Consider the following 26003-nt stretch of genomic DNA (forward strand, 5'->3'; position numbering starts at 1 on the left):
AGAGAACCGGGTTTAATTCCCCACTCCTCCACTTGCAGCTGCTGGAATGGCCTTGGGTCAGCCAGAGCTCTGGCAGAGGTTGTCCTTGAAAGGGCCGCTTCCGGGAGAGCTCTCTCAGCCCCACCCACCTCACAGGGTTTGATTCCCCACTCCTCCACTTGCAGCTGCTGGAATGGCCTTGGGTCAGCTATAGCTCTCGTGGGAGTTGTCCTTGAAAGGGCCGCTTCCGGGAGAGCTTTCTCAGCCCTACCCACCTCACAGGGTTTGATTTCCCACTCCTCCACTTGCAGCTGCTGGAATGGCCTTGGGTCAGCTATAGCTCTCGTAGGAGTTGTCCTTGAAAGGGCCACTTCCAGGAGGTCTCTCTCAACCCCACCCACCTCACAGGGTGTCTGTTGTGGGGAGACAAGGTAAAGGAGATTGTGAGCCACTCTGAGATTCAGGGTGGAGGGCAGAATATAAATCCATTGTCGTCTGCCTCTTCTAAAAATAGCAGAAGAGCTCTGTGGGATCAGACGCAGGGTCTGAGTCAGACTTTTAGTCCATCAAAGTCAGTATTGTCTGCTCAGACTGGCAGCAGCTCTCAGGCAGCGAAAGATCTTTCATGTCATGCATTGCCTGCTCCTTGTAACTGGAAATGTTAGGGAATGGACCTGGAGCTGTCTGCATGCCAACTAGATGTTCTACGGCCCCTCCTCAAACATGAACACCCACAAAGCTGCCTTCTACTGAAACAGACCCTCCTTGGTCCATCAAGTTCATTATTGCCAACTCAGGCTGGCAGCCGCTCCCCAGGGTCTCAGGCAGAGAAGGGTCTTTCCCATGATCTCCTGCCTGGTCCTTTTGAATTGGAGATTGTAGGGATTGGATTTGGGATTCAGCATGCCTAGCAGATGCTCTGCCCCTGAGCCACAACCTCTCCCTAGTGTTCTGTGGCCTGCCAGATGTCCCCGGGAACCCCACACAGGCTCTCCCTGCTGTGCTTTGCCAGTCTCATTCAGGGGTGCAGTGCTACTGATCCTGGAGGCTCCACATCTTGCCATCCGCAAATGCGTCTGATTCCCTTTCAAAGGAGAACCAAACAACTGTGCACACGAACTGCAGAGAATAAACTCAATTGCAAACTTACTCCAGGAACGATGAGGAAGCAAGATTGTCCTAAATTGGAATTTCACTCAATATTTTGCTGAAATTTTAGACGGGCCTGAAGTGACTGCACTGAATGAACCAAGTGAAATGACCAAGTGTTGTGATGATACAGCATCTTCAAGCTGTTTCCTTTGTATCTGAGTGCGCTTTCATGAATTGCTGTCATTATCGATTTATACCCTTCTATTATGTTCTACGAAAAAGTGAAACAGAAATTCACAAGTTTGTAAGTAAGTTTATTTCCTGCAGTTCATGAGCACAGTTGTTTGGTCTCCTCTGCTTGTACTGTGTTCTCCTGGTTGCTTTACCTGGTGCTTGAGTCCCTTTCAAAGTTGTTTAGGGAGTCGTGGCTGCTGGATCTTGCTGCATTGAATCCCACATGTTGTGTCAGGCAGGGAGGCCGTGCGACAGAGCCACGCACAGCGCGTGTGGACAACTGTTTGCACTGGAAGGGGGACGCTGCTGCAAAAACTCCTGGCCCTCAGTGAGGCTCTGTTTATGTGGTTGACTGGCAGCAAGGCCCATTGGGGCGACGTGGCCGTGGGAATTCCGGGTGTTCTACTTTCTCTGCCTGCTGTGGGGTGTGTTCAGGGGAAACCCAACTTGTTTTTTTCCCCCTTCTCTTTCTTCTTCTCAGCTCTTCCCCAGGGTGAGGCCTCAGAACAAGAAACCGTAAAGAGTTCGGGATGGGCTTTCTGCCGCTACCATCTTGAAAGGAACTCAAGAGACGTGTCCGGGCAGGAAACTGGGGCGCCAGGTGGTGGCTGCTGCCACATCACCGTCTTACCCAGGGGGCTCTCAACAGACTTGTCAGCCCTGGAGGGGCACGATTCTGCAGAGGGGTGGGGTCGATGCCCTGGGCAGCTATCAGACTGCCCCCACAGCTAACTGCCTGCCCCATGGCTGATTCTCTGCTGTAAGAAGAAGAGCTGAGCAACCAGGGAGAGGGAGCGCGGATCAGGGTGGTTCCTAAGCAATTTCTCCCCAAGTGTTCTGGCCGCCTTCCTTTCTTCCGTATGAATGCATCCCACGCAGCATTATTAACCCAATTCCCCCCACCTACAGAGAGAAGGAAGTGTGGCTTTGGCAGGGACAAAGGGATTAGCCTGCGGTGGAATCCTTCCCAAGGACCCGCCTTCCCTTCCCGGGCACCCTTTCAGCCCATGCTGTACTTGCTCACTACCCCAGTTCTCCCCTTAACTCCTGCCTTGGTTCCTTCCCGGCCCACAGAAGCTCCCCAACTTTTCTGACGGGTGCACTCAGAAGTCAGACCTGCCTCAGTTCTTGGGAGGTGAGATCTACCGGTTTCCTCAGCCTGTAGCATCTATCCACCAAAGGTCTTCCGACGCAAGCCGGCTGCTGGAGGCATCTTCTCTGGAATGCAGGATAGCAAAGCAGGGTGTCCCCTCCATGGTGGAGACCCCCGGCAGGAGGAAGCCGCTTCTTCCAGTCTGATGTGTTGTGGGCAGAGTGTTGGTGGGGGCGGGAGGAGGTGAGGGTGCCGTTTTCCTTGGCCGACGCAGGAGGACGGCTCTGTTCTCCAACGATCGTGCAGGATGGTGTGAGGGGGTCTCCCAGCCCCTTCTTTGCCTCCAGCTCTGCCTTTCTGGCCCACTGGAAGCACCAGCAGCTATGCGATCGTCGGTGGGGTCTTCAGTAGGTTGTCTTGTTCCGCCCCCAGAGGCTTCTGCGGCTCTCCGGCTTGAACCAGAAGCCCGTGTGGCCTGTCCGTTCCGCTTCCTTGATCCGCCTTCAGGGCCTGCTCCCCTGGGGCACAGCCGTTCTGCCGTCCTGCTGCAAAAGGGAGCCGTGCTCTCCACGTCTGGCTCCTGTGCTCTGATTGGTTTATGACTTCAGGGCTGCCAACGTCCCTTTTCAAGGGCTGGTGTGCCACTGCACAGACCTGGGCAACACACAGCCGGTTTGCTGGCACAAGCTTCTAGCCTAGCAGATCCCGCCCGAGCTGAGGAAGAGATGACTTTTTGAAATTAATTTTTTTTTTTAAATTAGTTTCCTATAGATTTGAAGCCGGTCTTTATATACTATTCCTGTTGTGCTGCAGAAAAGAGTCAGAGAGCAACAGCACCTTAAAGACTAACCCAATTTGTGGCAGGGAAGGAGCTTTCCTGAGTCACCGTTGCCTTCTTCAGATACAGCTAGAACATGAGTCCATCTGTCCTTTCTATTGGAAAGCGGAGTCATTTCAGATGCTGAATGACAATAGCAAACACAAACACACCCCAAAGGTTATAGTGACAAACGACTTCATATTTGTACAAAATAGCAATACAATAAAGAGAAACAAGTCCCTTTGAAAAAGAACATCGAAAAGTGTCCATATCTTGAATCTAAATGGTGTAGTGCAGGGGTGGCCAACGGTAGCTCTCCAGATGTTTTTTTGCCTACAACTCCCATCAGCCCCAGCCAGCATGGCCAATGGCTGGGGCTGATGGGAGTTGTAGGCAAAAAACATCTGGAGAGCTAGTGTTGGCCACCCCTGGTGTAGTGGTTTAAGTATGTGGTGTCTTACCTGGGAGAACCAGGTTTGATTCCTCACTTCTCCACTTGCAGCTGCTGGAATGGCCCTGGGTCAGCCATAGCTCTGGCAGGAGTTGTCCTTGAAAGGGAAGTGCTGTGAGAGCCCTCTCAGCCCCACCCACCTCACAGGGTGTCTGTTGTGAGGGAGGAAGGTAAAGGAGATTGTGAGCCGCTCTGAGACTCTGTCCTTGAAAGGGCAGTTTCTGTGAGAGCCCTCTCAGCCCCACCCACCTCACAGGGTGTCTGTTGTGGGGGAGGAAGGGAAAGGAGATTGTGAGCCTCTCTGAGATTCAGAGTGGAGGGTGGGATATAAATCCAATATCTTCTTGGTGCCAATTCCAGTTGATGTAAAGGCATTTGATTTTCTCATGTAGAAAGAAGTTGGAATCCCCTGTGACAGGTCATCGACTTCTGCCACACCTGTTTCAACGAGGGATATTCCACAATATTTAACATACACCTGTGCAGTGCTTAAACAAAATTCATAGGAACCCAAAGACTCCACAAAATGCTCTCTCAGTTATAGCTCAAACGGCTCAAAGGGACTTATTTCTCTTTATTGTATTGCTGTTTTGTACAAATATTAGTCATTTGTCACTATAACCTTTGGGTTGTGTTTGTATCTCTGGACTGACACTAGCAGGTGTGATATGCAGAGGGGTAGCAGGCGTGGAGAAATCAGCTTCAAAGGGAGATGATGGGGCAGGCAACTGACTCGCAACTGATAACGAAGGTCAAGATAAGGCATCCCCCTGGACTGAATGGAGACCTAGGTTTCCTGTCTCATTACCCATACTGATTTCTCCAGATCTATTACTCATCTGCATTCTAACACCTACTTCAATAATGGCTGCTATGGTCATTTGCCACAAATTGTGTTAATATTTCAGATGCTGGTGGATTCTGGCTCTTTTCTACTGCTACAGGCAAACTAACATGGCCACGCATCTGGATCTGTCTCCTGCGGCCCCCCAAATACAACTCTGACAGGAAGAGGTGAGGGAGTTTTGTGGGGCTGGACCATTCTGTGTACATCTGTTAACACTACCTAGGATTGCTCAAGAGTATTATTAAAAATTGGACTGGTGGACAAAAGAAGTCTGGGCAATGTTCCTGGGTCAAATGATGGAGTGTGAACTGGCAGAGACTGACCAAGAGAGAAATCTTGGGGTCATGGTAGATAACTCAGTGAAAATGTCGAGACTGTGTGTGACTGCAATAAAAAAAGGCCAATGCCATGCTGGGAATTATTAGGAAGGGAATGGAAAACAAATCATAACAGTATCATAATGTCCCTGTATAAATCGATGATGCGGCCTCATTTGGAGTGTGTACAGTTCTGGTCACCGCACCTCAACAAAGCTATTAGAGCATTGGAAAAAGTCAGAAAGGGGCAACTGGAATGATTCAAGGTTTGGAACACTTTCCCTATGAAGAAAGGTTAAAACGCTTGGGGCTCTTTAGCTTGGAGAAATGTTGACTGAGGGGTGACACAATAGAATGTTGGACCCAAGCTGGCATTGTGTGTGGGGGGGGGCCCTCTGGTCAGGCACTTCAGGTTCAGATAAATCCATTTTACAAAAATAGAAGGCTACATTCCCATCCGCTGGGTCTCGAATGCACACAGGCACAGCGAAACATAGCCAGACGAGATGAGACACATGGCTAAAACTAAGCATCTTACATCATAAATGCCGGCTACCAATCATGAAACCATTAATCCAGCCGTCACAAACACTGAGATGAGCCAGGCCATCTTTTACCTGGCATCTAGTGGCGAAAGACAACCCAGCCCTCCCTGTGTCAGTGAAAGGTCCCACTGATCAGCAGGGGCTTTAAATCACCCGGGAGGCCAGCCTCCCCCTCCATTTAAAGAGCCCGCCTGACCAGCTGGGTGGTGAACTCTTTAAATTATGTGGGGAAGCATGGGTGGCTGCTCCTGCTGCTGTTAATGGAGGGGGAGGCTGGCCAGGCAGCTTCTGTTAGCACTCCCGCATGATTGGAAGAGCACACAGGAGGAGGGGCTGGCCTGCCAGGTCCTTTCACTGGCGTGGGGAGGGCAGCAGCTGCTTCTGGGCATCCTCTGCAAGTTAAATTGCCCAGAAGGGAGGGACAGCCTTCACTCTCCTAGGGATCACCCAATTTGGTGACCACCTAAGGTTGCCTAGCAGGCGGTCCAGCCTCCATTTCAGAGGGACTAATCCTCCTCATCCCAGAGCCAGGAGACAACATCATGTGAAGACCTCTGCCTCTTCGTTGGCCCTCCAGAGGAACAGGTTGGCCACTGGGTGAGACAGGAGGCTGGACTAGGTGGACCCTCACTGGTCTGACCCAGCAGGGCTCTTCTGATGTTCTTAAAATAGCTTTGCTGACATCATCCTTGTCTTCTAAGCCAATTGTCAGCTTCTTGGTGCAAATGTATGTCATTTTGTGAGATGGTGTGATATCACAGGATCTGATATCACAAGCTGACTGCCCATCATCTCCCTGTTTGCTTGAAGACCTAAGAATAAAGTCAGTCATCCTGTATTTATTACAACTGGAGTTTCTGTCATGACGTACGTTAGGTTTCCACCCTACCCACATGGAAAACCGGGGTCTGCGTCAAACTGTTCTGAGCCATAAGCTGTTTTCATCATTTTGCTTATTCAGTCAGATTATTTGAGTCCGTCCCTTTTTTGCTTTCGTAATCCAAGAGGTTTGCAGTTAAATCAAGAAACTGCCAGCATTTAGGTTTTGCAAAATATAAACCAGGGAATCACAACACAAGCATCAGACAAACAGCAACCATAAAATACCAGCTGGAAGTCGATACATAACCCTATCAGAAGGCGCCCTAGGCTTGAACAGGTCTTTTTGTCTCATGGGAAGCCCTGGAGGTGAAACATTCCATGAATTGGGCAGGGGACCAACTTCGAGGTGAGGCGTGGAGATTTCCCAGAATTAAAACCGATGAGAGAGACCAGTTCCCCTGGAGAAAATGGCTGCTTTGGAGGGTGGATTTGCTTTAACATATGAACATATGAAGCTGCCTTATACTGAATCAGACCCTTGGTCCATCAAAGTCAGTATTGTCTACTCAGACTGGCAGCGGCTCTCCAGGGTCTCAAGCTGAGGTTTTTCACACCTATTTGCCTGGACCCTTTTTTGGAGATGCCGGGGATTGAACCTGGGACCTTCTGCTTATGAAGCAGATGCTCTGCCACTGAGCCACCGTCCCTCCCCTTTGTTGAGGTCCTGCCCCTATTCAAGGCTCGGCCTCTAAATCTCCAAGCATTTCCTAACCTGGAGCTGGCAACCTTACCTTAAGGTCAGGAGTAATGACTGACAAGTCTGACAAATCATATCAAAGGGTAAATCTGCCTTTAAAAAAAAAACCCGTGACAGAGCCGGTTCTTTCAAGGCCACTAATAGGGTTGCCAATCCCCAGGTGGGGGCAGGGGATCCCCCGGTTTGGAGGCCCTCCTCCCGCTTCAGGGTTGTCAGAAAGCGGGGGGAGGGGAGGGAAATGTCTGCTGGGGACTGTTATTCCCTATGGAGATTTATTCCCATAGAAAATCATGGAGAATTGATCTGCGGGTATCTGGGGCTCTGGAGGGGCTGTTTTTTGGGATAGAGGTACCAAATTTTCAGTATAACGTCTAGTGCCTCTCCCCAAAATATTCCCCAAGTTTCAAAAAGATTGGACCAGGGGGTCCAATTCTATGAGCCCCAAAAGAAGGTGCCCCTATCCATTATTTCCTATGGAAGGACGGAATTGAAAAGGTGTGCGGTCCCTTTAAATGTGAGGGCCCGAACTCCCTTTGGAGTTCAATTATGCTTGTCACAGCCTTGATCTTGCCCCCACCCCTAATTTCTCCCGGCTCCACCCCCAAAGTCTCCTGGCTCCACCTCCAAAGTCCCCAGATATTTCTTGAACTGGACTTGGCAACCCTAAGGGGCCATCTATCACAATAAAGTTAGTCATAAAGAAAGAGCCCCGTGGTGCAGAGTGGTAAAGCTGCAGTACCACAGTCCTAAACTCTGCTCAGACCTGAGTTCAATCCCGGCGGGAGCTGGGTTCAAGTAGCTGGCTTGAGGTTGACTCAGCCTTCCATCCTTCCGAGGTTGGCCAAATGAGTACCCAGCTTGCTGGGGGGAAAGTGGAGATGACTGGGGAAGGCAATGGCAAACCACCCCGTAAAAAGTCTGCTGGGAAAACGTCGTGAAAGCAACATCAATCCAGAGTCGGAAACTGCGCAGGGGACGACCTTGACCTTCACTGGCGCCTGCACGGGGGATGACCTTGACCTTTGCTGGTGCATGCACTGGGACTACCTTGATGTTTACTGGTGCTTGCACAGGGGCCGACCTTGACCTTTATCACAATAAAACGCTTGGGGACCTTACTGCTGTGGACTTATTTGCAAACTGAGCTGGCAGGGGAGTCCCTCAGCTCGGCCGACGCCCCTTCACACCCTGAAATCCTTTCTGTCTCACCCTGCCTGGTCTACTTTCCTGCTCTTCTCCAGAGCAGGGGTTGACCCAGCCTTTCCCCAACCTTTTTGAGCGTTGGAGGTCTGACACAGGGTGATGGGAGCAGCCACTGAATGGCCACCGTGGGAGATGGAACCAAGCACAAAATGCCAGCCAATGCAGGAGTCAAGTAGCCCCTTTAAGACCAACAAAGTTGCAACTTGACTCCTACTTTGTTCAACTGCTTCAGACCAACATGGCTGCCCACTTGGATGTCAGCCGATGCAGTTATGCACACAACTCTCTAGTTCATCAGCATTTCAGGCATAAGCTCAAAAGGATGCTTTTAAAAATTAACACATTGTTTAAATATGTTCTTGCATGTCCCGACCTGGATAGTCCAGTAGGCTGGCCCGATCTTGGAAGTGAAGCAGGGTCATAGAATCCTAGAGTTGGAAGGGACCTCCAGGGTCACCTAGTCCAACTCCCTGCACAATGCAGAAAACTCACAAACACCTCCCCCTAAATTCACAGGATCTTCCTTGCTGTCAGATGGCCATCTAGCCTCTGTTGAAAAACCTCCAAGGAAGGAGAGCCCACCACCTCTCAAAGAAGCCTGTTCCACTGAGGAACTGCTCTAATGCTCAAGAAGTTCCTTCTCATGTTGAGCCGGAAACTCTTGAAAGCCCTACAAGTTCAGCATAGATCAGCTCTGACTTGACGGCAAACACACATACACACAAGTATACCTGTTGAACTTCTTAAGAAACACTCATCTGACAGTTTTTGGTGGGTAGACCTGTCAGGCCGAAGCAGCAAAACAAAGTTTTATTCTGGGTACAAGTGTTTGTGTGCATGCCCACTTTTCCAGATACGTTGTGTATCAGAAGAAGAAGGCATTGGATTTATACCCCTTCACTGCCTACCCAAAGGAGTCTCACACTCTGAGCAACGTTCCCTCTAAGGTGAAGTCTTGTGAGCAAAAATTCTACTTGGTGAGCTACTGGCTTTAAAGCTGTGAGCTCCTGCATCAATGAGCGTGCTCTTGGGTCAGCCTTCCTGAGCTAAGACAAAGATATGTGAGCTGGAGGCTAAAAATCTGTGAGCTAGCTCAAGCTCACTCAGCTGAGAGAGAACACTGTCTGTGAGGTAGGTGGGGCTGAGAGAATGACTCTTGAGCAGAACTGGTCTCTGTGAACTTGTGACTGACCTAAGGTCACTCCAGCAGCTGCATGTGGAGAAGTGGGAAATCAGAAACCCGGTTCTCCCAGGTAAGAGTCCATGCACTTAACCACAACACCAAACTGAAGATGTGTGCGTGTATACTTATACCCAGAATGAAACTTTGTTAAAGGTGCCTCATTGGACTCAGAGACTCATCAGACAGTATCGGTCTCTGACCAAAAGCAATCCTGGCCCCACTCACTCTATAAAACCCCCTGGCAGGCACCATGGTGCCCAGGGGCGGCACGTTGCCATCCCCTGCTCTAGGTGGCAAAACCTGCTCAATGTAAGAGTCACATAGAATAAATGTCAGAATTTTGAGAGCCGTAAGACAAGAATGTCAGATGTTTGAGAGCCACCAGACAGGAAGGAAGGAAAATAGATGTGAAGGTGGAAGGAAAGCAACTTTAAATGCATTCTCCAAGCCAGCTGATGGGGCGATGGAGACTTCAGGAGCCACAGTTTGACCACCCCTCCTCTGGGGTCTTCAAGCCTCCCCTACATTTTCAACCATCACGAAGACTGGCCTCGATTACTCTGCCCTAGACATCTTAAGCGACTTGTACGGTCTGAGCGCGGTGCATTCGAACGCGCTTGGCGAGGGAAGAGCGACAGACTACCCTGCTTGGAGGCACACACTTTTTAGATCCACCAATGGAAGAGCAGGCCGGCGAGGCACGCTGGCCAATGGAGCGCGAAAGCATGAATGCGATGGGGAAAATAAGCGGAGGTGGGTTGGGCCCGACCAGAGTGAGAACTGAAGCAGCAGAGCGTGGAAGAAACCATGAAGTAAGTGGGGGGGGGGGAAGCAGCTGGGAAATACCACTGGGACGGAGGGAGGCGTAAAAACAGTCCAGAGTAATTGGGAGGTGAATGGGTTTTTCCCCCCTGGGGGTCAAAATGGCAGGTCTAATCCATGGGGAGGGGGGCGCTGGGAGGTAAGCAGCATATTGTCTGGGTTAAGAGGGTGGGGTTTAATTAGGTAAGAGGGCATTTGCTAGAATGTGGGCTAAAGCTTTTGGGGGCATTGCTGTGCACGTGGGTAATAGGCAGAGGCTAGCCTAGGGTAGCCAATTTCCAGCTGGGTATAATCAAAATAGCTCAAATCCTTTGGCCACCCAATGAGAAGGGAGCACTCCTTGGAGAAGATCCTAATGCTGGGGAAGACAGAAGGCAAAAGAAGAAGGGGACGGCAAAAGAGGAGAGGCTGGACGGGGTTACTGAAGCAGCTAACACGAATTTGGGCAGACTTTGGAGGATGGTGGAAGACAGGAGGGCCTGGCGTGACTTGGTCCAGGGGGTCGCAAGGAGTCGGACTCGAACAACAACAGCACCACAATCGGAAAAAAACAAGGGGGAAGCACAGAGAAGGAAAGACTAAGAGGAAACCATGCTTGTGTCATTCAAAATGCACCAGTCTAAATGCAGTGCTTCATACAATATGCATTATACATGCAGCATGAATACCAATGAGCTGCTTAATACTTGTTTATGAACATACATAAGCATAACAAAATGTGCAATACATATAGTACTTAGTTGTGACCTGGTAAGTCCACGGTGCATTCACATAAGCTACAAAGTCCACAATGTTTACGCATGTAAGTATTAGGCAAGGTAACAAAATAGGATGCTCCAGGAAGAAAACAAGTTGAAGTTGGACACGCTGCCGGTAATAGGCGGGTTTCGACGGTGTATCTTCGTCCACAACGCAGCTCTATAAGTATGTGCATGCCAATTTCCAAGGCAATCACCGTGCGCCGCAGTCTAGAATTTTTTAATCTAGAACCATTGCTCTATAAGCTAAGCATGAAGTTGCTAGTCCGTTACTTGCACACGGCACTATTGGATCTAGGGGCAGAGGATCCCCCGGTTTGGAGGCTCTCCCCCCACTTCAGGGTTATCAGAAAGTGGGGGGGAATGTCCACTGGGCACCCCATTATTCCCTATAAAGACCGATTCCCATAGGGTGTAATGCAGAATTGATCTGTGGGTGTCTGGGGCTATTTTTTTGAGGTAGAGACACCAAATTTTCAGCATAGTATCCAGTGCCTCTCCTCAAAAGGCCTCCAAGTTTCAAAAAGATTAGACCAAGGGGTCCAATTCTATGATCCCCAAAAGAAGGTGCCCCATCCTTCATTATTTCCAATGGAGGGAAAGCATTTAAAAGGCATTCGGTCCCTTTAAATGTGATGGCCAGAACTTCCTTTGGAGTTCAGTTGTGCTTGCCACAACCTTGCTCATGGCTCCCCCCGCCGCCAACCCCCCCCCCCCCCAGATATTTCTTGATTCAGACCTACTGATATGCAACTTGCATCCCTTACTCAGAAGTAAACCCTGCTGCATTAAATGAGACTTGCCGTCAGATAAGTGAAGTGATGGTATCGCTTTACTCTGCTCTGGTAAGACCTCCCCTGGAGTCTTGTGTTCAGTTTTGGGCACCACATTTTAAAAAGGATCTAGACAAGCTGGAAGGTGTCCAGAGGAGGGCGATGAAGATGGGGAGGGGTCTGGAGACCAAGTCCTAGGAGGAAAGGTTGAAGGAGCTGGGGATGTTTAGCCTGGAGAGGAGGTGGCTAAGAGGTGATAGGATCATCATCTTCAAGGACTTGAAGGGCTGTCATCTAGAGCAGGGATGGCCAACAGTAGCTCTCCAGATTTTTTTTGCCTACAACTCTGATCAGCCCCAGCCAGCATAGCCAATGGCTGGGGCTGATGGAAGTTGTAGACAAAAAACATCTGGAGAGCTACCATTGGCCACCCCTGATCTAGAGGATGGGGTGGAATTGTTTTCTGTGGCCTCAGAAGGTAGGACCAGAACCAATGGGTTGAAATTAAATAAAAAGTCTTTCCGGCTCAACGTTAGGAAGAACTTCCTGACCGTTAGAGCAGTTCCTCAGTGGAACCGGCTTCCTCCTTGGGAGGTGGTGGGCTCTCCTTCCTTGGAGGTTTTTCAACAGAGGCTAGATGGCCATCTGACAGCAATGAGGATCCTGTGAATTTAGGGGGAGGCGTTTGTGAGTTTCCTGCATTGTGCGGGGAGTTGGACTCGATGACCCTGGAGGTCCCTTCCAACTCTGTGATTCTAAAATGGTGGCTACTTGACCTCACGTTCCGCCCCCAAACAATGTTTAATCAGAAGAATCAAAAAGCCCTGCAAGGAACAGGCCCTCTGAGAACAGTGTGAGGGGCAAGCAAATAAAGACAGGCGAGAACATGAGGGCTCAGTGCTCGACTTTGGGTGATGTCTGCCCATTCTAGACTGTTTCACTCTTGGGGATCGGTGCTCCTTGCTTCCTGATCTCTGTCTCTTTTTCCTTCCAGGCTGAATATAGACGGCTTGCTTGTTTACTTCCCGTATGACTACATCTACCCTGAGCAGTATTCATACATGCTGGAGCTGAAGAGGACATTGGATGCCAAGGTTTGCCGAAAGGGTGGAGTGTCAAATGCTGCTTTATTATGCAGGCCAAGGAGAGGGAGTGTTCTGGGTGGCAGCAATACCCCCAAGGACTTAGCAGTCCACCATTTGTGCTGAAGAATTCGGATCAGAGTCAGTGCAGTGGAGTGGCAAGAGTGGTGAACTTAGGACTCTATGGAACTTGGGCTCAAATCCCTGCTTCTGTCATGGGTGACCTTGGGTCTGTCACAAACTCTTAGCCTAGACTACCTCACAGGGCTGTTGTGAGGGGAATGGAGGAGGAGAGAACGATGCTCAGAAGCTGCCTTGAGTCTCACCTGGGAAGGAAAACGAAATATAAGTAAATAAATTCTCTGTGAACGCAATTTCCCCCCTTCCCCAGGCTGGTCTGGTTGGATGAAATTGTATGCTGTTTTCTAGGAATTTGGCCTTCCTTTCTGTGAAGCCAGGGGAGGGGTCTGGGAAAGCCGTATGGATGTCTGCTCTTAGAAGTGGCTCTCTGTTCCTCTGCCAGGGCCATGGCGTGCTGGAGATGCCCTCGGGCACCGGGAAGACCATTTCTCTGCTTTCTCTCATCGTGGCCTATCAGAAAGTGAGTATGCCCAGGGCTGTGCCACCAACTGGGATCCCCCAGTTTGGAGACCTTCCCGCTGCTTCAGGGTCATCAGAAAGCGGGGGGAGGGGAGGGAAATGTCTGCTGAGCCAGTTTGGTGTAGTGGAGAGCCAGTTTGGTGTAGTGGTTAAGTGTGCGGACTCTTATCTGGGAGAACCGGGTTTGATTCCCCACTCCTCCACTTGCACCTGCTAGCATGGCCTTGGGTCAGCCAGAGCTCTCTTATCTGGGAGAACCGGGTTTGATTCCCCACTCCTCCACTTGCACCTGCTGGAATGGCCTTGGGTCAGCCAGAGCTCTCGCAGGAGTTGTCCTTGAAAGGGCAGCTGCTGGGAGAGCCCTCTCAGCCCCACCCACCTCACAGGGTGTCTGTTGTGGGGGAGGAACGTATAGGAGATTGTGAGCCGCTCTGAGACTCTTCGGAGTGGAGGTCAGGATATAAATCAAATATCTTCTTCTTCTTCTTCTGGGCATTCCGTTATTCCCTATGAAGACCGATTCCCATAGGGTATAATGGAGAATTGATCTGCAGGTGTCTGGGGCTTGGGAGGGCTGTTTTGCAAGATAGAAGAACCAAATTTGCAGCATAGAGTCTGATGCCTCTCCTCAAACGACCCTCCAAGTTTCAGAAGGATTGGACCAGGGGGGTCCAATTTGATAAACCCCCCCAAAAAAGTGCCCCTAACTTTCATTATTTCTAATGGAGGGAAGGCGGTCCCTTTAGATGTGATGGCCAGAACTCCCTTTGAAGTTCAATCATGCTTGTCACACCCTTGCTCCTGGCTCCACCCCCAGTGTCTCCTGGCTCCACCCCCAAAGTCTCCTGACTCCACCCCAAAGTCTCCTGGCTCCACCACCAAAGTCCCCAGATATTTCTTGAATTGGACTTGGCAACCCTAGTGAGAACGTTTTGTGCACCTCAGTACTGTATACCTCCCAAGGATCATTATGTGTGTGTTTGTGTTAAGCGCAGTCTTCTTGTGACCCTTCTTGTGAATGAGTGCTCTCCAAAACCTCCTCTTGTCAACAGCCTTGCTGAGGTCTTGCAAACAAAGAGCCAGTTTGGTGTAGTGGTTAAATGTGAGGACTCTTATCTGGGAGAACCGGGTTTGATTCCCCACTCCTCCACTTGCACCTGCTAGCATGGCCTTGGGTCAGCCGTAGCTCTCGCAGGGTTGTCCTTGAAAGGACAGCTGCTGGGAGAGCCCTCTCAGCCCCACCCACCTCACAGGGTGTCTGTTGTGGGGGAGAAGGATAAAGGAGATTGTAGGCCACTCTGAGACTCTGTCCTTGAAAGGGCAGCTTCTGGGAGAGCTCTCTCAGCCCCACCCACCTCACAGGGTGTTTGTTGTGGGGGAGGAAGATAAAGGAGATTGTAGGCTGCTCTGAGACTCTGTCCATGAAAGGACAGCTTCTGGGAGAGCTCTCTCAGCCTCATCTGCCTCACAGGGTGTCTGTTGTGGGGGATGAAGGGAAAGGAGATTGCAGGCCACTCTGAGACTCTGTCCTTGAAAGTGCAGCTGCTGGGAGAGCCCTCTCCAGGCCCACCCACCTCACAGGGTGTCTGTTGTGGGGGAAGAAGATAAAGGAGATTGTGAGCCGCTCTGAGACTCTTGAGTGGAGGGTGGAATATAAATCCAATGTCATCTTCTTCTTGTGGCTTTCTTCCTTGACGAGTCCGTCCATCTCATGTTAGGGCTCCCTCTTTTCCTGCCACCTTCCACTTTTTCTTGTTGTCTTTTCCAGCGTCTCCTGCCTTCTTCTCATGACGTAACCAAATTTTAGTTATTTCCGCTTCTAGGGAGAGCTGCGGCTTGATTTGTTGGCGAACCCACTGATGTTTGCCTTTTGGGCAGTCCGTTCTGCCATGAGATAAGCTCAGCATTAACTCAGCAGAGCTGCTGAAAACACGTTTTTGGGATCTGCCATTTGTGCATCTCTGCATGTGTACACCTTTCCGTATACTCTGGAAATACCTCAAAATAACATAAAGTGCATGTGACGTTGTCGTCGTCATTAACCATTCGTTCGTGTTCAGCTCTTGGCAATTCTGTGGGCAAGTTCTCGCCATGGTTTTCTTTGGCCCTATACATCTAAAATTAATAGTCTTACGAAAACAAGAAACCCTGAATGAAGGACAAATCTTTTCCACCCACTTAAAACAATTGGGAACCAGGCATAAGTACATAAGAGAAGCCCTGTTGGATCAGGCCAATGGCCCATCCAGTCCAACACTCCGTGTCACACAGTGGCCAAAAAACCCAGGTGCCATCAGGAGGTCCATCAGTGGGGCCAGGACACCAGAAGCCCTCCCACTGTTGCCCCCCAAACACCAAGAATACAGAGCATCATTGTCCCAGACATAAGGACGTAAGAGAAGCCATGTTGGACCAGGCCAATGGCCCATCCAGTCCAACACTCTGTGTCCCACAGTGGCCAAAAAACCCAGGTGCCATCAGGAGGTTCATCAGTGGGGCCAGGACACTAGAAGCCCTCCCACTGTTGCCCTTCCCAAGCACCAAGAATACAGAGCATCACTGCCCCAGACAGAGAGTTCCAACAATATGCTGTGGCTAAGAGCACAAAGAGTTTCATCAGCTGCTGGAGGAGTGTGATGCTCAGAGGCATATGCAGCGTGGTTCTTCTTGGGGGTAGAATAATCCATCTCTGCATCTTGTTCATGCAGCTGCTTGCAGCCACCCGTTCCTCCCTCCCTCCAGCTTCCCTCTAAACTAGGCACACTCCGCCCTGCCCCCCAGGCCAAAGGAGCCTGCCAGGCCAACCTGACTTTCTTTCCCTCCCCAGGCGCACCCCCTGGAGGTCTCCAAACTGATTTACTGCTCCAGAACGGTGCCAGAGATCGAGAAGGTAACCAGGGCCGGGGGGAAAGAGCTTGCAGCTGGTGGGTGTCTGAACTGCCTGTGGAGGAAGGGCTGATTCCAGCAGTCCTTGGCAACTGGGCCGAGCCTCAACCGCCTGGCCTGTGAATTCGGTGACTTTGGGAGCCCAGCGGCTTCCCCACAGCTGCCTGCTCTCCCCCAGGTGATCGAGGAGCTGCGCAAACTCCTGGATTTCCATGAGAAGCAGACGGGGGAGAAGCTGCCATTCCTGGCCTTGGCGCTCAGCTCCAGGAAGAACCTTTGCATCCACCCTGAGGTGAGTGAGTGAGAACCGGGGCTGCCCTGAGGAGTGCAGCTGAAGGTGAGGCTCTGGGGCTGCCTCCTGCCCCTTCAGGGGGGCTGTTGGGGGTGAGACCCTGTTGTTGCTCCCCATTGGGGCCTGGTTAAGCAAATGCTGGGAGTATTTTGTTTTCACTTTGCTCTGCTCTGGTCAGACCTCCCCTGGAGTACTGTGTTCAGTTTTGGGCACCACATTTTAAGAAGGATCTAGACAAGCTGGAACGGGTCCAGAGGAGGGCGACGAAGATGGTGAGGGGTCTGGAGACCAAGTCCTGTGAGGAAAGGTTGAAGGAGCTGGGGATGTTTAGCCTGGAGAGGAGGCGGCTGAGAGGTGATAGGATCACCATCTTCAAGTACTTGAAGCGCTGTCCTATAGAGGATGGGGTGGAATTGTTTTCTGTGGCCCTGGAAGGTAGGACCAGAACCAGTGGGTTGAAATTAAATCAAAAGTTTCCGGCTCAACATTAGGAAGAACTTCCTGACTGCTAGAGCGATTCCTCAGTGGAACAGGCTTCCTCGAGAGGTGGTGGGCTCTCCTTCCTTGGAGGTTTTTAAACAGAGGCTAGATGGCCATTTGACAGCAATGAAGATCCTGTGAATTTAGGGGGAGGGGTTTGTGAGTTTCCTGCATTGTGCAGGGGGTTGGACTAGATGACCTTAGAGGTCCCTTCCAACTCTATGATTCTATTTTTCTACTTGAAGGGCTGCCATATAGAGGATGGTGTGGAATTGTTTTCTGTGGCCCCGGAAGGTCGGACCAGAACCAATGGGTTGAAATTAAATCAAAAGAGTTTCCGGCTCAACATTAGGAAGAACTTCCTGACTGTCAGAGCGATTCCTCAGTGGAACAGGCTTCCTCCTTGGGAGGTGGTGGGCTCTCCTTCCTTGGAGGTTATTCAACAGAGGCTAGATGGCCATCTGACAGCAATGAGGATCTTGTGAATTTAGGGGGAGGTCTTTGTGAGTTTCCTGCATTGTGCAGGGGGTTGGACTAGATGACCCTGGAGGTCCCTTCCAACTCTAGGATTCTATGACTGTTAAGAGCGGTTCCTCAGTGGAACAGGCTTCCTCCTTGGGAGGTGGTGGGCTCTCCTTCCTTGGAGGTTTTTAAACAGAGGCTAGATGGCCATCTGACAGCGATGAAGATCCTGTGAATTTAGGGGGAGGTGTTTGTGAGTTTCCTGCATTGCGCAGGGGGTTGGACTAGATGACCCTGGAGGTCCCTTCCAGCTGTATGATTCTATACCCATCCTTTAGAAGAGAGGCATACTCCACATCAAAGGTCCAGTATTTTAGCTATGTGGTCCCCTTTTCTGGATGACTTGTGGGAATTTTGGTTCAGTTTTTCACATCATATGGCATTAATTTGTTTTTAATTTGAATTTTGCCCTGTTTGTACCTGTGGTTCATTTGGATGTTTATCGTTGGCCCCCTGACTTCGTCGGATCACGATTTTGATTATTACTATTCTGACTATGATCCTGAATGTTAAATCTACTTATTGAAATAAACTTGTTTTAATATTTTTTTAAAAAGTTAATAAATAAATGGAGCTGAAGGACCCGACTCCCTTTCTCGCCCTAGGTGAGCGCATTTCGCTTTTGGAAGGAGGTGGATGGGAAATGCTTCAGCTTGACGGCGTCTTACGTGCGAGTCCAGCACCAGCGGGACCTCAGCCTCCCCTCCTGCCGCTTCTTTGAGGTACGGGGTGGGCAGAAGCTCAAACTGGGTGGGTGGGTGACTCGGGCAGAACGAGGCTCCCCTGCCCCTTTTATAAACCCAAACTGGTTGGGATTATATCCAGTGTTGAGATGATTGACCTGCTCTTCAGGATGGCGGAGATCGCCCTGCGTTGACCAGGAAAGTGGCCACTTCCTTTGGTCATGCATACCTGTTTCTCCTCCCCCACCCCCCTCATGCTGAGGGAGCTCAGTGGCTGACGAGGGAGTGGGGGGGATACTGGAAGGTGCAATGCAGACAAGTTGCAGGTGAGCCAGTTTGGTGTAGTGGTGAAGTGTGCGGACTCTTATCCGGGAGAACCGGGTTTGACTCCCCACTCCTCCACTTGCAGCTGCTGGAATAGCCTTGGGTCAGCCATGGCTCTGGCAGAGGTTGTCCTTGAAAGGGCAGCTGCTGTGAGAGTCCTCTCAGCCCCACCCACCTCACCGGGTGTCTGTTGTGGGGGAGGAAGGGAAAGGAGATTGTGAGCCGCTCTGAGACTCTTCGGAGTGGAGGGCGGGATATAAATCCAATATCTTCATCTACCTCACATGGTGTCTGCTGTGGTGGGGGGGTTAGGGAAAGGAGATTGTGAGCCGCTCTGAGACTCTTCGGAGTGGAGGGCGGGATATAAATCCAATATCTTCATCTACCTCACAGGGTGTCTGTTGTGGTGGGGGGAAGGGAAAGGAGATTGTGAGCTGCTCTGAGACTCTTCGGAGTAGAGGGCGGGATATAAATCCAATATCTTCATCTACCTCACAGGGGGTCTGTTGTGGGGGGGGGGGAAGGGAAAGGAGATTGTGAGCTGCTCTGAGACTCTTCGGAGTGGAGGGCGGGATATAAATCCAATATCTTCATCTACCTCACAGGGGGTCTGTTGTGGGGGGGGGAAGGGAAAGGAGATTGTGAGCCGCTCTGAGACTCTTCGGAGTGGAGGGCGGGATATAAATCCAATATTTTTATCTACCTCACAGGGTGTCTGTTGTGGGGGAGGAAGGGAAAGGAGATTGTGAGCTGCTCTGAGACTCTTCGGAGTGGAGGGCAGGATATAAATCCAATATCTTCATCTCCCTCACAGGGTGTCTGTTGTGGGGGAGGAAGGGAAAGGAGTTTGTGAGCTGCTCTGAGGCTCTTCGGAGTGGAGGGCGGGATATAAATCCAATATCATCATTATCATTATCAATATCATCTGGCTGGGCTGGAGGGGGGGGCATGAAAAGGCGCTTCTTGTTCCATTTTAGATTGCAGGTCGCAGTGCTTCACATGTCCTGTGCGTGTGTTGGCAGCATGGCCGCAGCCCCTCCGCCAACCTGCAGCTGTGGTCAGCTGCTACCACAACTAGAGGAAGTTCTCTTCAACTGCCCTTCACTTATCCCCTGGCAGGAATTCGATGCCCACGGGCGCCAAGTGCCCCTTCCGTACGGCGTGTACAACCTGGATGACTTGAAGGCCTACGGCCGGCAGAAGGGCTGGTGCCCGTACTTCCTGGCCAGATATTCGGTAACGTAGTTGGGGCTCTGAGTTTCGTTGGCTTCGTTTCTGCCCTGCCTTCCTCCACGTCCTTCTCTCCTCCATTTTATCCTCACAACACCCCTGTGAGGCAGGCCAGGTCAGGGCAGTGAGGGATTGTGACTGGCCCAGGGTCACCCAGCGAGCTTCCACAGCACAAGTGGGGATTCGAACTCAGGTCTCCCAAATACTAGCCCAGCACTCTTGACCGCTACTCCACACTGGCTCTAACATCTTCCGTTTCTTCTGTGCGTGCTGAAGCTGCCTGTGTAGCAGGAAAGCTTGCATCTGTTAATGAAATGGTGTCATCTCCCCTGCTGTGGGGAAGAAACGGCTGAATTTGTGCATATTTTTTTGAGGACGGCAGAAGCAGCTTTCTCTGCAGGCCGCCCCCAGACCAAGACCCCCACGCAAGCTTTGGTATAGCGGGAAAGAGGCACCCGTTCCACCGCAGCTCCCCCCTCTCTCTCTCTAGATCCTTCATGCCAATATCGTCGTGTACAGTTATCACTATCTCCTGGACCCAAAGATCGCCAACTTGGTCTCCAGAGAGCTGGCCAAGAAATCTGTTGTCGTGTTTGACGAGGCTCACAATATCGGTACGGGGTGGGGAAATGTGTCTGTCTGCCTTGACTCCTTGTATTTCTTCACCCCACAGCCAGCCACCTTCTGGGTGCTATCCTGGCAAGCAATGCAAGGGGCCTTTGAAGACCCTGCGGGTCTGAGAGACCAGCTAAGAACTTACCGTCCATGCTCAGACCCAGGGAAGGAAAGCAGCATAGTATATATAGATCGTGAAAGTGAAACAGGGTCAGTACTTGGAAGGTAGACCACCAAGGAAGGCTCTGCAGGGGAAGGCAAGGGCAGACCACCTCCGCTTCTCCCTTGCCTTGGAAGCCCCTTGCTTGGATGGCCATAAGTTGGAAGCTCAGCAGGGTCGGTACTTGGAAGGGAGACCACCAAGGAAGGCTCTGCAGAGGAAGGCAAGGGCAGACCACCTCTGCTTCCCACTTACCTTGGAATGCTCTTGCTGGTTTTGCTGTAAGTTGGTTACAGCTTGACTGCACAAATGCACACACACTCTCGGAGATAATATATTTCTTGATTATTGAGTGTTGGGGGGTAGGTCAAACACAATAGCACTTTCCTCTGTGCTCTTTTGGTGACATGTTGGGTTGGCAACTGTCGGAGATGGAGAGAATTCAAGCCTCAGGTGATTCAGCCTCCCAATTCAGAGGGGAGGAAAAATAGCATCAGAGACCAGATCTTGCCTGGGGGGCGTTAGCTGGGGGCTGTGAGACTGTGGCCAGGTTTCACAGCTCCTTTCACACCTAGAAACTTGCAGTGTGTGTGTGTGTGTGGTTTAAACCTGCTTGGGACAGCTTGATTCCCGCTTTGTTGCCTCCTCTTGACCTCCAGATAACGTCTGCATCGATTCCATGGGCGTCAACATCACGCGCAAGATGCTGGATCGCTGCCAGGCAAACGTGGCCACGCTCCAAGCCACCATCCAGAAGTGAGTGTGGCGCTCTTCCTCTTCCCCACTCGGTGGTCCTTGTGGGCAAAGCTGGGCATGCTAAAAATGAGGATATTCTGCTACAAGAAAAGCCCAGTTTTGTGATGCAAACGGAACCAAATTCTCTCACCTTTTCCAAGCCCAGACCTCGGGGCTGCATTTGACTGATTTAGTTTTCGTTTATCAGCAGTCCTAATTGGACTTTTTGAATTGTGGCCTTTTGTGCGATTTTGTAATTGTCATTTTATTCATATTGGTTTTGCTGTGTATTTTTATAATTGCTTTATTTATATGGTAAGCTGCCTTGAGTTCCACAAGGGAGAAAGGTGGCTATAATGTTTTAAATTATAAAGAGAGCCAGTTTGGTGTAATGGTTAAGTGTGCGGACTCTTATCTGGGAGAACCAGGTTTGATTCCCCACTCCTCCACTTGCAGCTGCTGGAATGGCCTTGGGTCAGCCATAGCTCTCTTATCTGGGCGAACCGGGTTTGATTCCCCACTCCTCCACTTGCACCTGCTGGAATGGCCTTGGGTCAGCCATAGCTCTCTTATCTGGGAGAACTGGGTTTGATCCCCCGCTCCTCCACTTGCAGCTGCTGGAATGGCCTTGGGTCAGCCATAGCTCTCTTATCTGGGAGAACTGGGTTTGATCCCCCGCTCCTCCACTTGCAGCTGCTGGAATGGCCTTGGGTCAGCCATAGCTCTCTTATCTGGGAGAACTGGGTTTGATCCCCCGCTCCTCCACTTGCAGCTGCTGGAATGGCCCTGGGTCAGCCATAGCTCTCTTATCTGGGAGAACCGGGTGTGATTCCCCCCTCCTCCACTTGCAGCTGCTGGGATGGGCTTGGGTCAGCCAGAGCTCTCTTATCTGGGAGAACCGGGTTTGATTCCCCACTCCTCCACTTGCACCTGCTGGAATGGCCTTGGGTCAGCCAGAGCTCTCTTATCTGGGAGAACCGGGTGTGATTCCCCACTCCTCCACTTGCAGCTGCTGGAATGGCCTTGGGTCAGCCATAGCTCTGGCAGAGGTTGTTGTTGAAAGGGCAGCTGCTGTAAGAGCTCTCTCAGCCCCACCCACCTCACAAAATGTCTGTTGTCGGGGGAGAAGATAAAGGAGATCGTAAGCTGCTCTGAGTCTCTGAATCAGAGAGAAAGGCAGAGTATAAATCTGCAGTTATCTTCTTCTTAAATCCAATAAAACTGAAATTAAATTCTGCTGCCCCACCCCTGCCATCTGGAACATAAGCCTGTCTTAGGGGGAAAAGTGGGATAATAACTATTTGGATAAAAAAGTAAACTGCCCCAATACCTTCAAGCATAGTTTGGCAAGTGTGAGAGCTAGCCATGTGCGGTAGCATAAATGACCAGATTTCCAGGAAGTGGTATTCCCTTCCCCTCCCTGCTATTCCTGGGTTTTCTTCCCTCCCCCAGGCATTGGGGCTGGTGTGCTTTCCCACCTCCTGGTTGTACCTGCAGCTGACCCCCCCCCAACACCCCTATATCTAGGATCAAAGACACGGATGCCCAGAAACTGAAGGAGGAGTACCGGCGTCTGGTGGAAGGACTGAAGGAGGCCAACGTGGCCCGGGAAACAGACATCTATTTGGCCAATCCGGTGTTGCCAGATGAAGTCCTCCAAGGTGCGTGTGTGTTCGTGTCTGTGTTGTGGGAGATCCGCTTTTTATTCACTGGGGGAAGGGGTGCGCCACCTCCCCAGACAGCTCACAGTTACAACAATAAAACGAAAGCGGTGGGTGCAATAGGAAAAAAATCATATTTAAAGGGACCATGCTCCTTTTAGATGCCTTCCCTCCACTGGAAATAATGAAGGATAGGGGCACCTTAGAATTGGATCCTGAGGTCCAATCCTTTTGAAACTTGGAGGGTGTTTTGAGGAGAGGCACTGGATGCTATGCTGTAAATTTGGTGCCTCTACCTCCAAAAAAAGCCCCTCAGATACCCTATGAGAATCGGTCTCCGTAGGGGATAATGGAGTGCCCAACAGACCCCCCCCACCTCTCGCTTTCTGATGACCCTGAAGCGGGGGGAGGGACTCCAAACCAGGGGATCTCCTGCGCCCACCTGGGGATCGGCAGTCCTAAAACAGAAGCGCAGCGCAAGCACTCTGAGGAAAAAAGCAGAATGAGAGAAATACGACAATAAAACCGAGGCAGGCCAGTTACAAGACCCCCTCCAGCAACCAGAACTATCTAAAAGGATATTAATGAAGCAAGCCTCAGGGTAGGAGCCGGCGGTTAAGGCCTTGCAGAAAAAGGAAACCCTCAGTTGCAAGAGGCCCGGCGGCCCGGCAGCTGAAAGGAAGCAGGGGAGATGCCAGGTTGGCCACTAGGGGGAGGACACTGCAAAGGTGAGGTGCCACCATTGAAAAAGCCCTGTCTTTGGTTGCCGTCTGCTGCATCTTTGAAGCTGAGGGGTGGGCAGAGAGGGCAGGCCCTCAGAAGAGGATCTTACATGATGATGCCAAGAGTCATTCTTTCTTTGCCTTGTTGGTTTAAAACAAAAAAAGGGGGGGGAAGGTAAAGGTATCCCCTGTGCAAGCGCCCGTTGTTTCTGATTCTGGGGTGACATCGCATCACAACGTTTTCATGGCAGACTTTTTCCGGGGTGGCTTGCCGTTGCCTTCCCCAGTCATCTATCCTTTCCCCCTGGGGACTCATTTTACCGACCTCGGAAGGATGGAAGGCTGAGTCAACCTGGAGCCCGCTACCTGCACCAGCTTCCACCAGGATCGAACTCAGGTCGTGAGCAGAGAGTTTGGACTGCAGTGCTGCAGCTTGAACACCTTGCGCCACGGGGCTGCCTGGTTAGATGAGAGCAACCCTGCCCTAGTTCTAGCATCTGGAGACAAGCTGCCAGAATGTTTTTAGGCATGTGTATGGGTGGAAGAGGTTCCCCCCAGCCACCAGGGGTTTAGGGTTACCAGATCCAGGTTAGAAAACTGGAGATTTGGGGGTGGAGCCTGGGGAGGACTGGGACCTAGACTCCACCCTCCTAAGCATCCATTTTCTCCAGGGGACTGAGCCCTGTAGCCTACAGAGGAGCTGTAATACCGGGGGTTCCTGTTAGTCATGGCAGCAAAGTGGTTAACCTCCATGGTCAGAGGTGGGCCATCTCTGGGTGTGGCGGTCGCCTCTCGCTGTGCTGGGGAGCTCTCCTGGCAGCCTCCTCTCCTCTGCCCCCCTTCCCCTGGCCCAGTCTTTGCTTCGGCCCTTTCCTCATCTTCCTGCAAGTTTACGGGGCAGTCCAGAGCAGCGTAGCAAAGAAATATCTGACGCCATCTGAAATAACGTTGCTGTTCCTTTTGGTTTTTGCTTGTTTTTATGGGCTGCGCATTGCCTGGAGCCTGGCCTCGTAGGGAATAGGCAAATTAATAAATTGAACTGATAAATAAATAAATAAATAAGGGCCTGTCTTTGGGTTCCCTTCTTGCAGAGGCCGTGCCGGGGAACATCCGGACCGCAGAGCACTTTGTGGGCTTCATGAAACGCTTCCTGGAGTATGTGAAGTCCCGCCTGCGGGTCCACCACGTGGTCCAGGAGAGCCCCCCCTCGTTCCTGAAGGATGTCTTCGAGAAGGTCTGCATTGAACGCAAACCTCTCCAGTAAGTGGGGAGGCCCCCCACCGGCGATGCCTCTTCCCTCCCTCAACATTCTGCCCTTTTGAGACCTTGTGTGCCAGGGCAGCCTTGGAGGAGTTATCTGCGCTGACAAAGGCCAAGATTTGAACTCAGGGCCAGGGCTGCGGGGGGCCCTAACTGTGAGCCTGGGGAGTCACTTGCAAAAAGGCCCCCAGCCCCTTTTGAGAACTCTTTTCTCCAGAGAAGCTGACAGGTTTGGGGGATCCAGGTTGCCACTTGGGGCAAACACTTCTAAAGAAGAGTGCTGCAATGGCCCCTTTTGCATCTTGGCTCGGCCCTTCCCCACGCAGTGAGGGTTTGGTGGGGGCCTCTACAGGATCCCCCACCAGTGCCTCCAGCTGTGGTAGAGCCTGGAGGTCTCAGGAAGGCAGCACCTGACACTTAAGAGTACAGTGGGCAGAAATCGGGTGTCCAATCCCTTAGTCCTTCGTCTTATCCGATGAAGAACCAATTTGGTGTACTGGTTAAGAGTGACAGATTCTAATCTGGAGAACCGGGTTTGATTCCCTGCTCCTCCACATGCAGTCAGCAGGGTGACTTTGGGCCAGTCACAGTCCTCAGTCAGAGCTCTCTCAGCCCCACCTACCTCACAGGGTGTCTGTTGTGGGGAGAGCACTGGGGAAAAGTGCAGAAAGGGGCAACTAGAAGGATTGGAATACTTTCCCTATGGAGAAAGGTTAAAACGCTTGGGGCTCTTTAGCTTGGAGAAATGTCAACTGAGGGGTGACATGAGAGAGGTTGACAAGATGATGCATGGGATGGAGAAGGTAGAGAAAGAAGTACTTTTCTCCCTTTCTCACAATACGAGAACTTGCGGGCACTCAATGAAATGGCTGAGCAGTCAGGTTAGAATGGATAAAAGGAAGTCCTTCTTCACCCAGAGGGTGATTAACATGTGGAATTCACTGCCACAGGTGGTGGTGGCGGCTACAAGCATAGCCAGCTTCAAGAGGAGATTGGATAAGCATCTGGAGCAGAGGTCCATTGGTGACTATTAGCCACAGTGTATTGTTGGAACT

General features: G+C 51.1%; 2 protein-coding genes and 1 non-coding gene across 3 annotated transcripts in view; 2 read left to right on the top strand and 1 right to left on the bottom strand.

Annotated features, from left to right (window-relative positions):
* PPP1R13L (protein phosphatase 1 regulatory subunit 13 like) overlaps positions 1-1968 on the top strand; it is a 28182-nt gene extending 26214 nt beyond the window's left edge. Inside the window, exon 12 of the mRNA XM_060258293.1 lies at positions 1787-1968. Within this exon, the coding sequence (XP_060114276.1) occupies positions 1787-1825 (39 nt within the window). The 3' untranslated portion in view covers positions 1826-1968. The remainder of the gene's footprint in view (positions 1-1786) is intronic.
* Positions 1969-6835: 4867 nt separating this feature from the next.
* Positions 6836-6902, bottom strand: TRNAM-CAU (transfer RNA methionine (anticodon CAU)). The gene has a single exon. It is a non-coding gene; the product is annotated as a tRNA-Met (tRNA).
* A 3185-nt stretch (positions 6903-10087) lies between these two features.
* ERCC2 (ERCC excision repair 2, TFIIH core complex helicase subunit) overlaps positions 10088-26003 on the top strand; it is a 33027-nt gene continuing 17111 nt past the window's right edge. Inside the window, 11 exon segments of the mRNA XM_060258382.1 lie at positions 10088-10155; positions 12691-12790; positions 13302-13379; positions 16206-16268; positions 16443-16556; positions 18164-18280; positions 19685-19801; positions 20286-20409; positions 21230-21326; positions 22833-22966; positions 24780-24948. Of these exon segments, the coding sequence (XP_060114365.1) occupies positions 10151-10155; positions 12691-12790; positions 13302-13379; positions 16206-16268; positions 16443-16556; positions 18164-18280; positions 19685-19801; positions 20286-20409; positions 21230-21326; positions 22833-22966; positions 24780-24948 (1118 nt within the window). The 5' untranslated portion in view covers positions 10088-10150.

Source organism: Heteronotia binoei, chromosome 17, assembly GCF_032191835.1.
Source record: "Heteronotia binoei isolate CCM8104 ecotype False Entrance Well chromosome 17, APGP_CSIRO_Hbin_v1, whole genome shotgun sequence".
In the NCBI taxonomy this organism is placed as follows: Eukaryota; Metazoa; Chordata; class Lepidosauria; order Squamata; family Gekkonidae; genus Heteronotia; species Heteronotia binoei.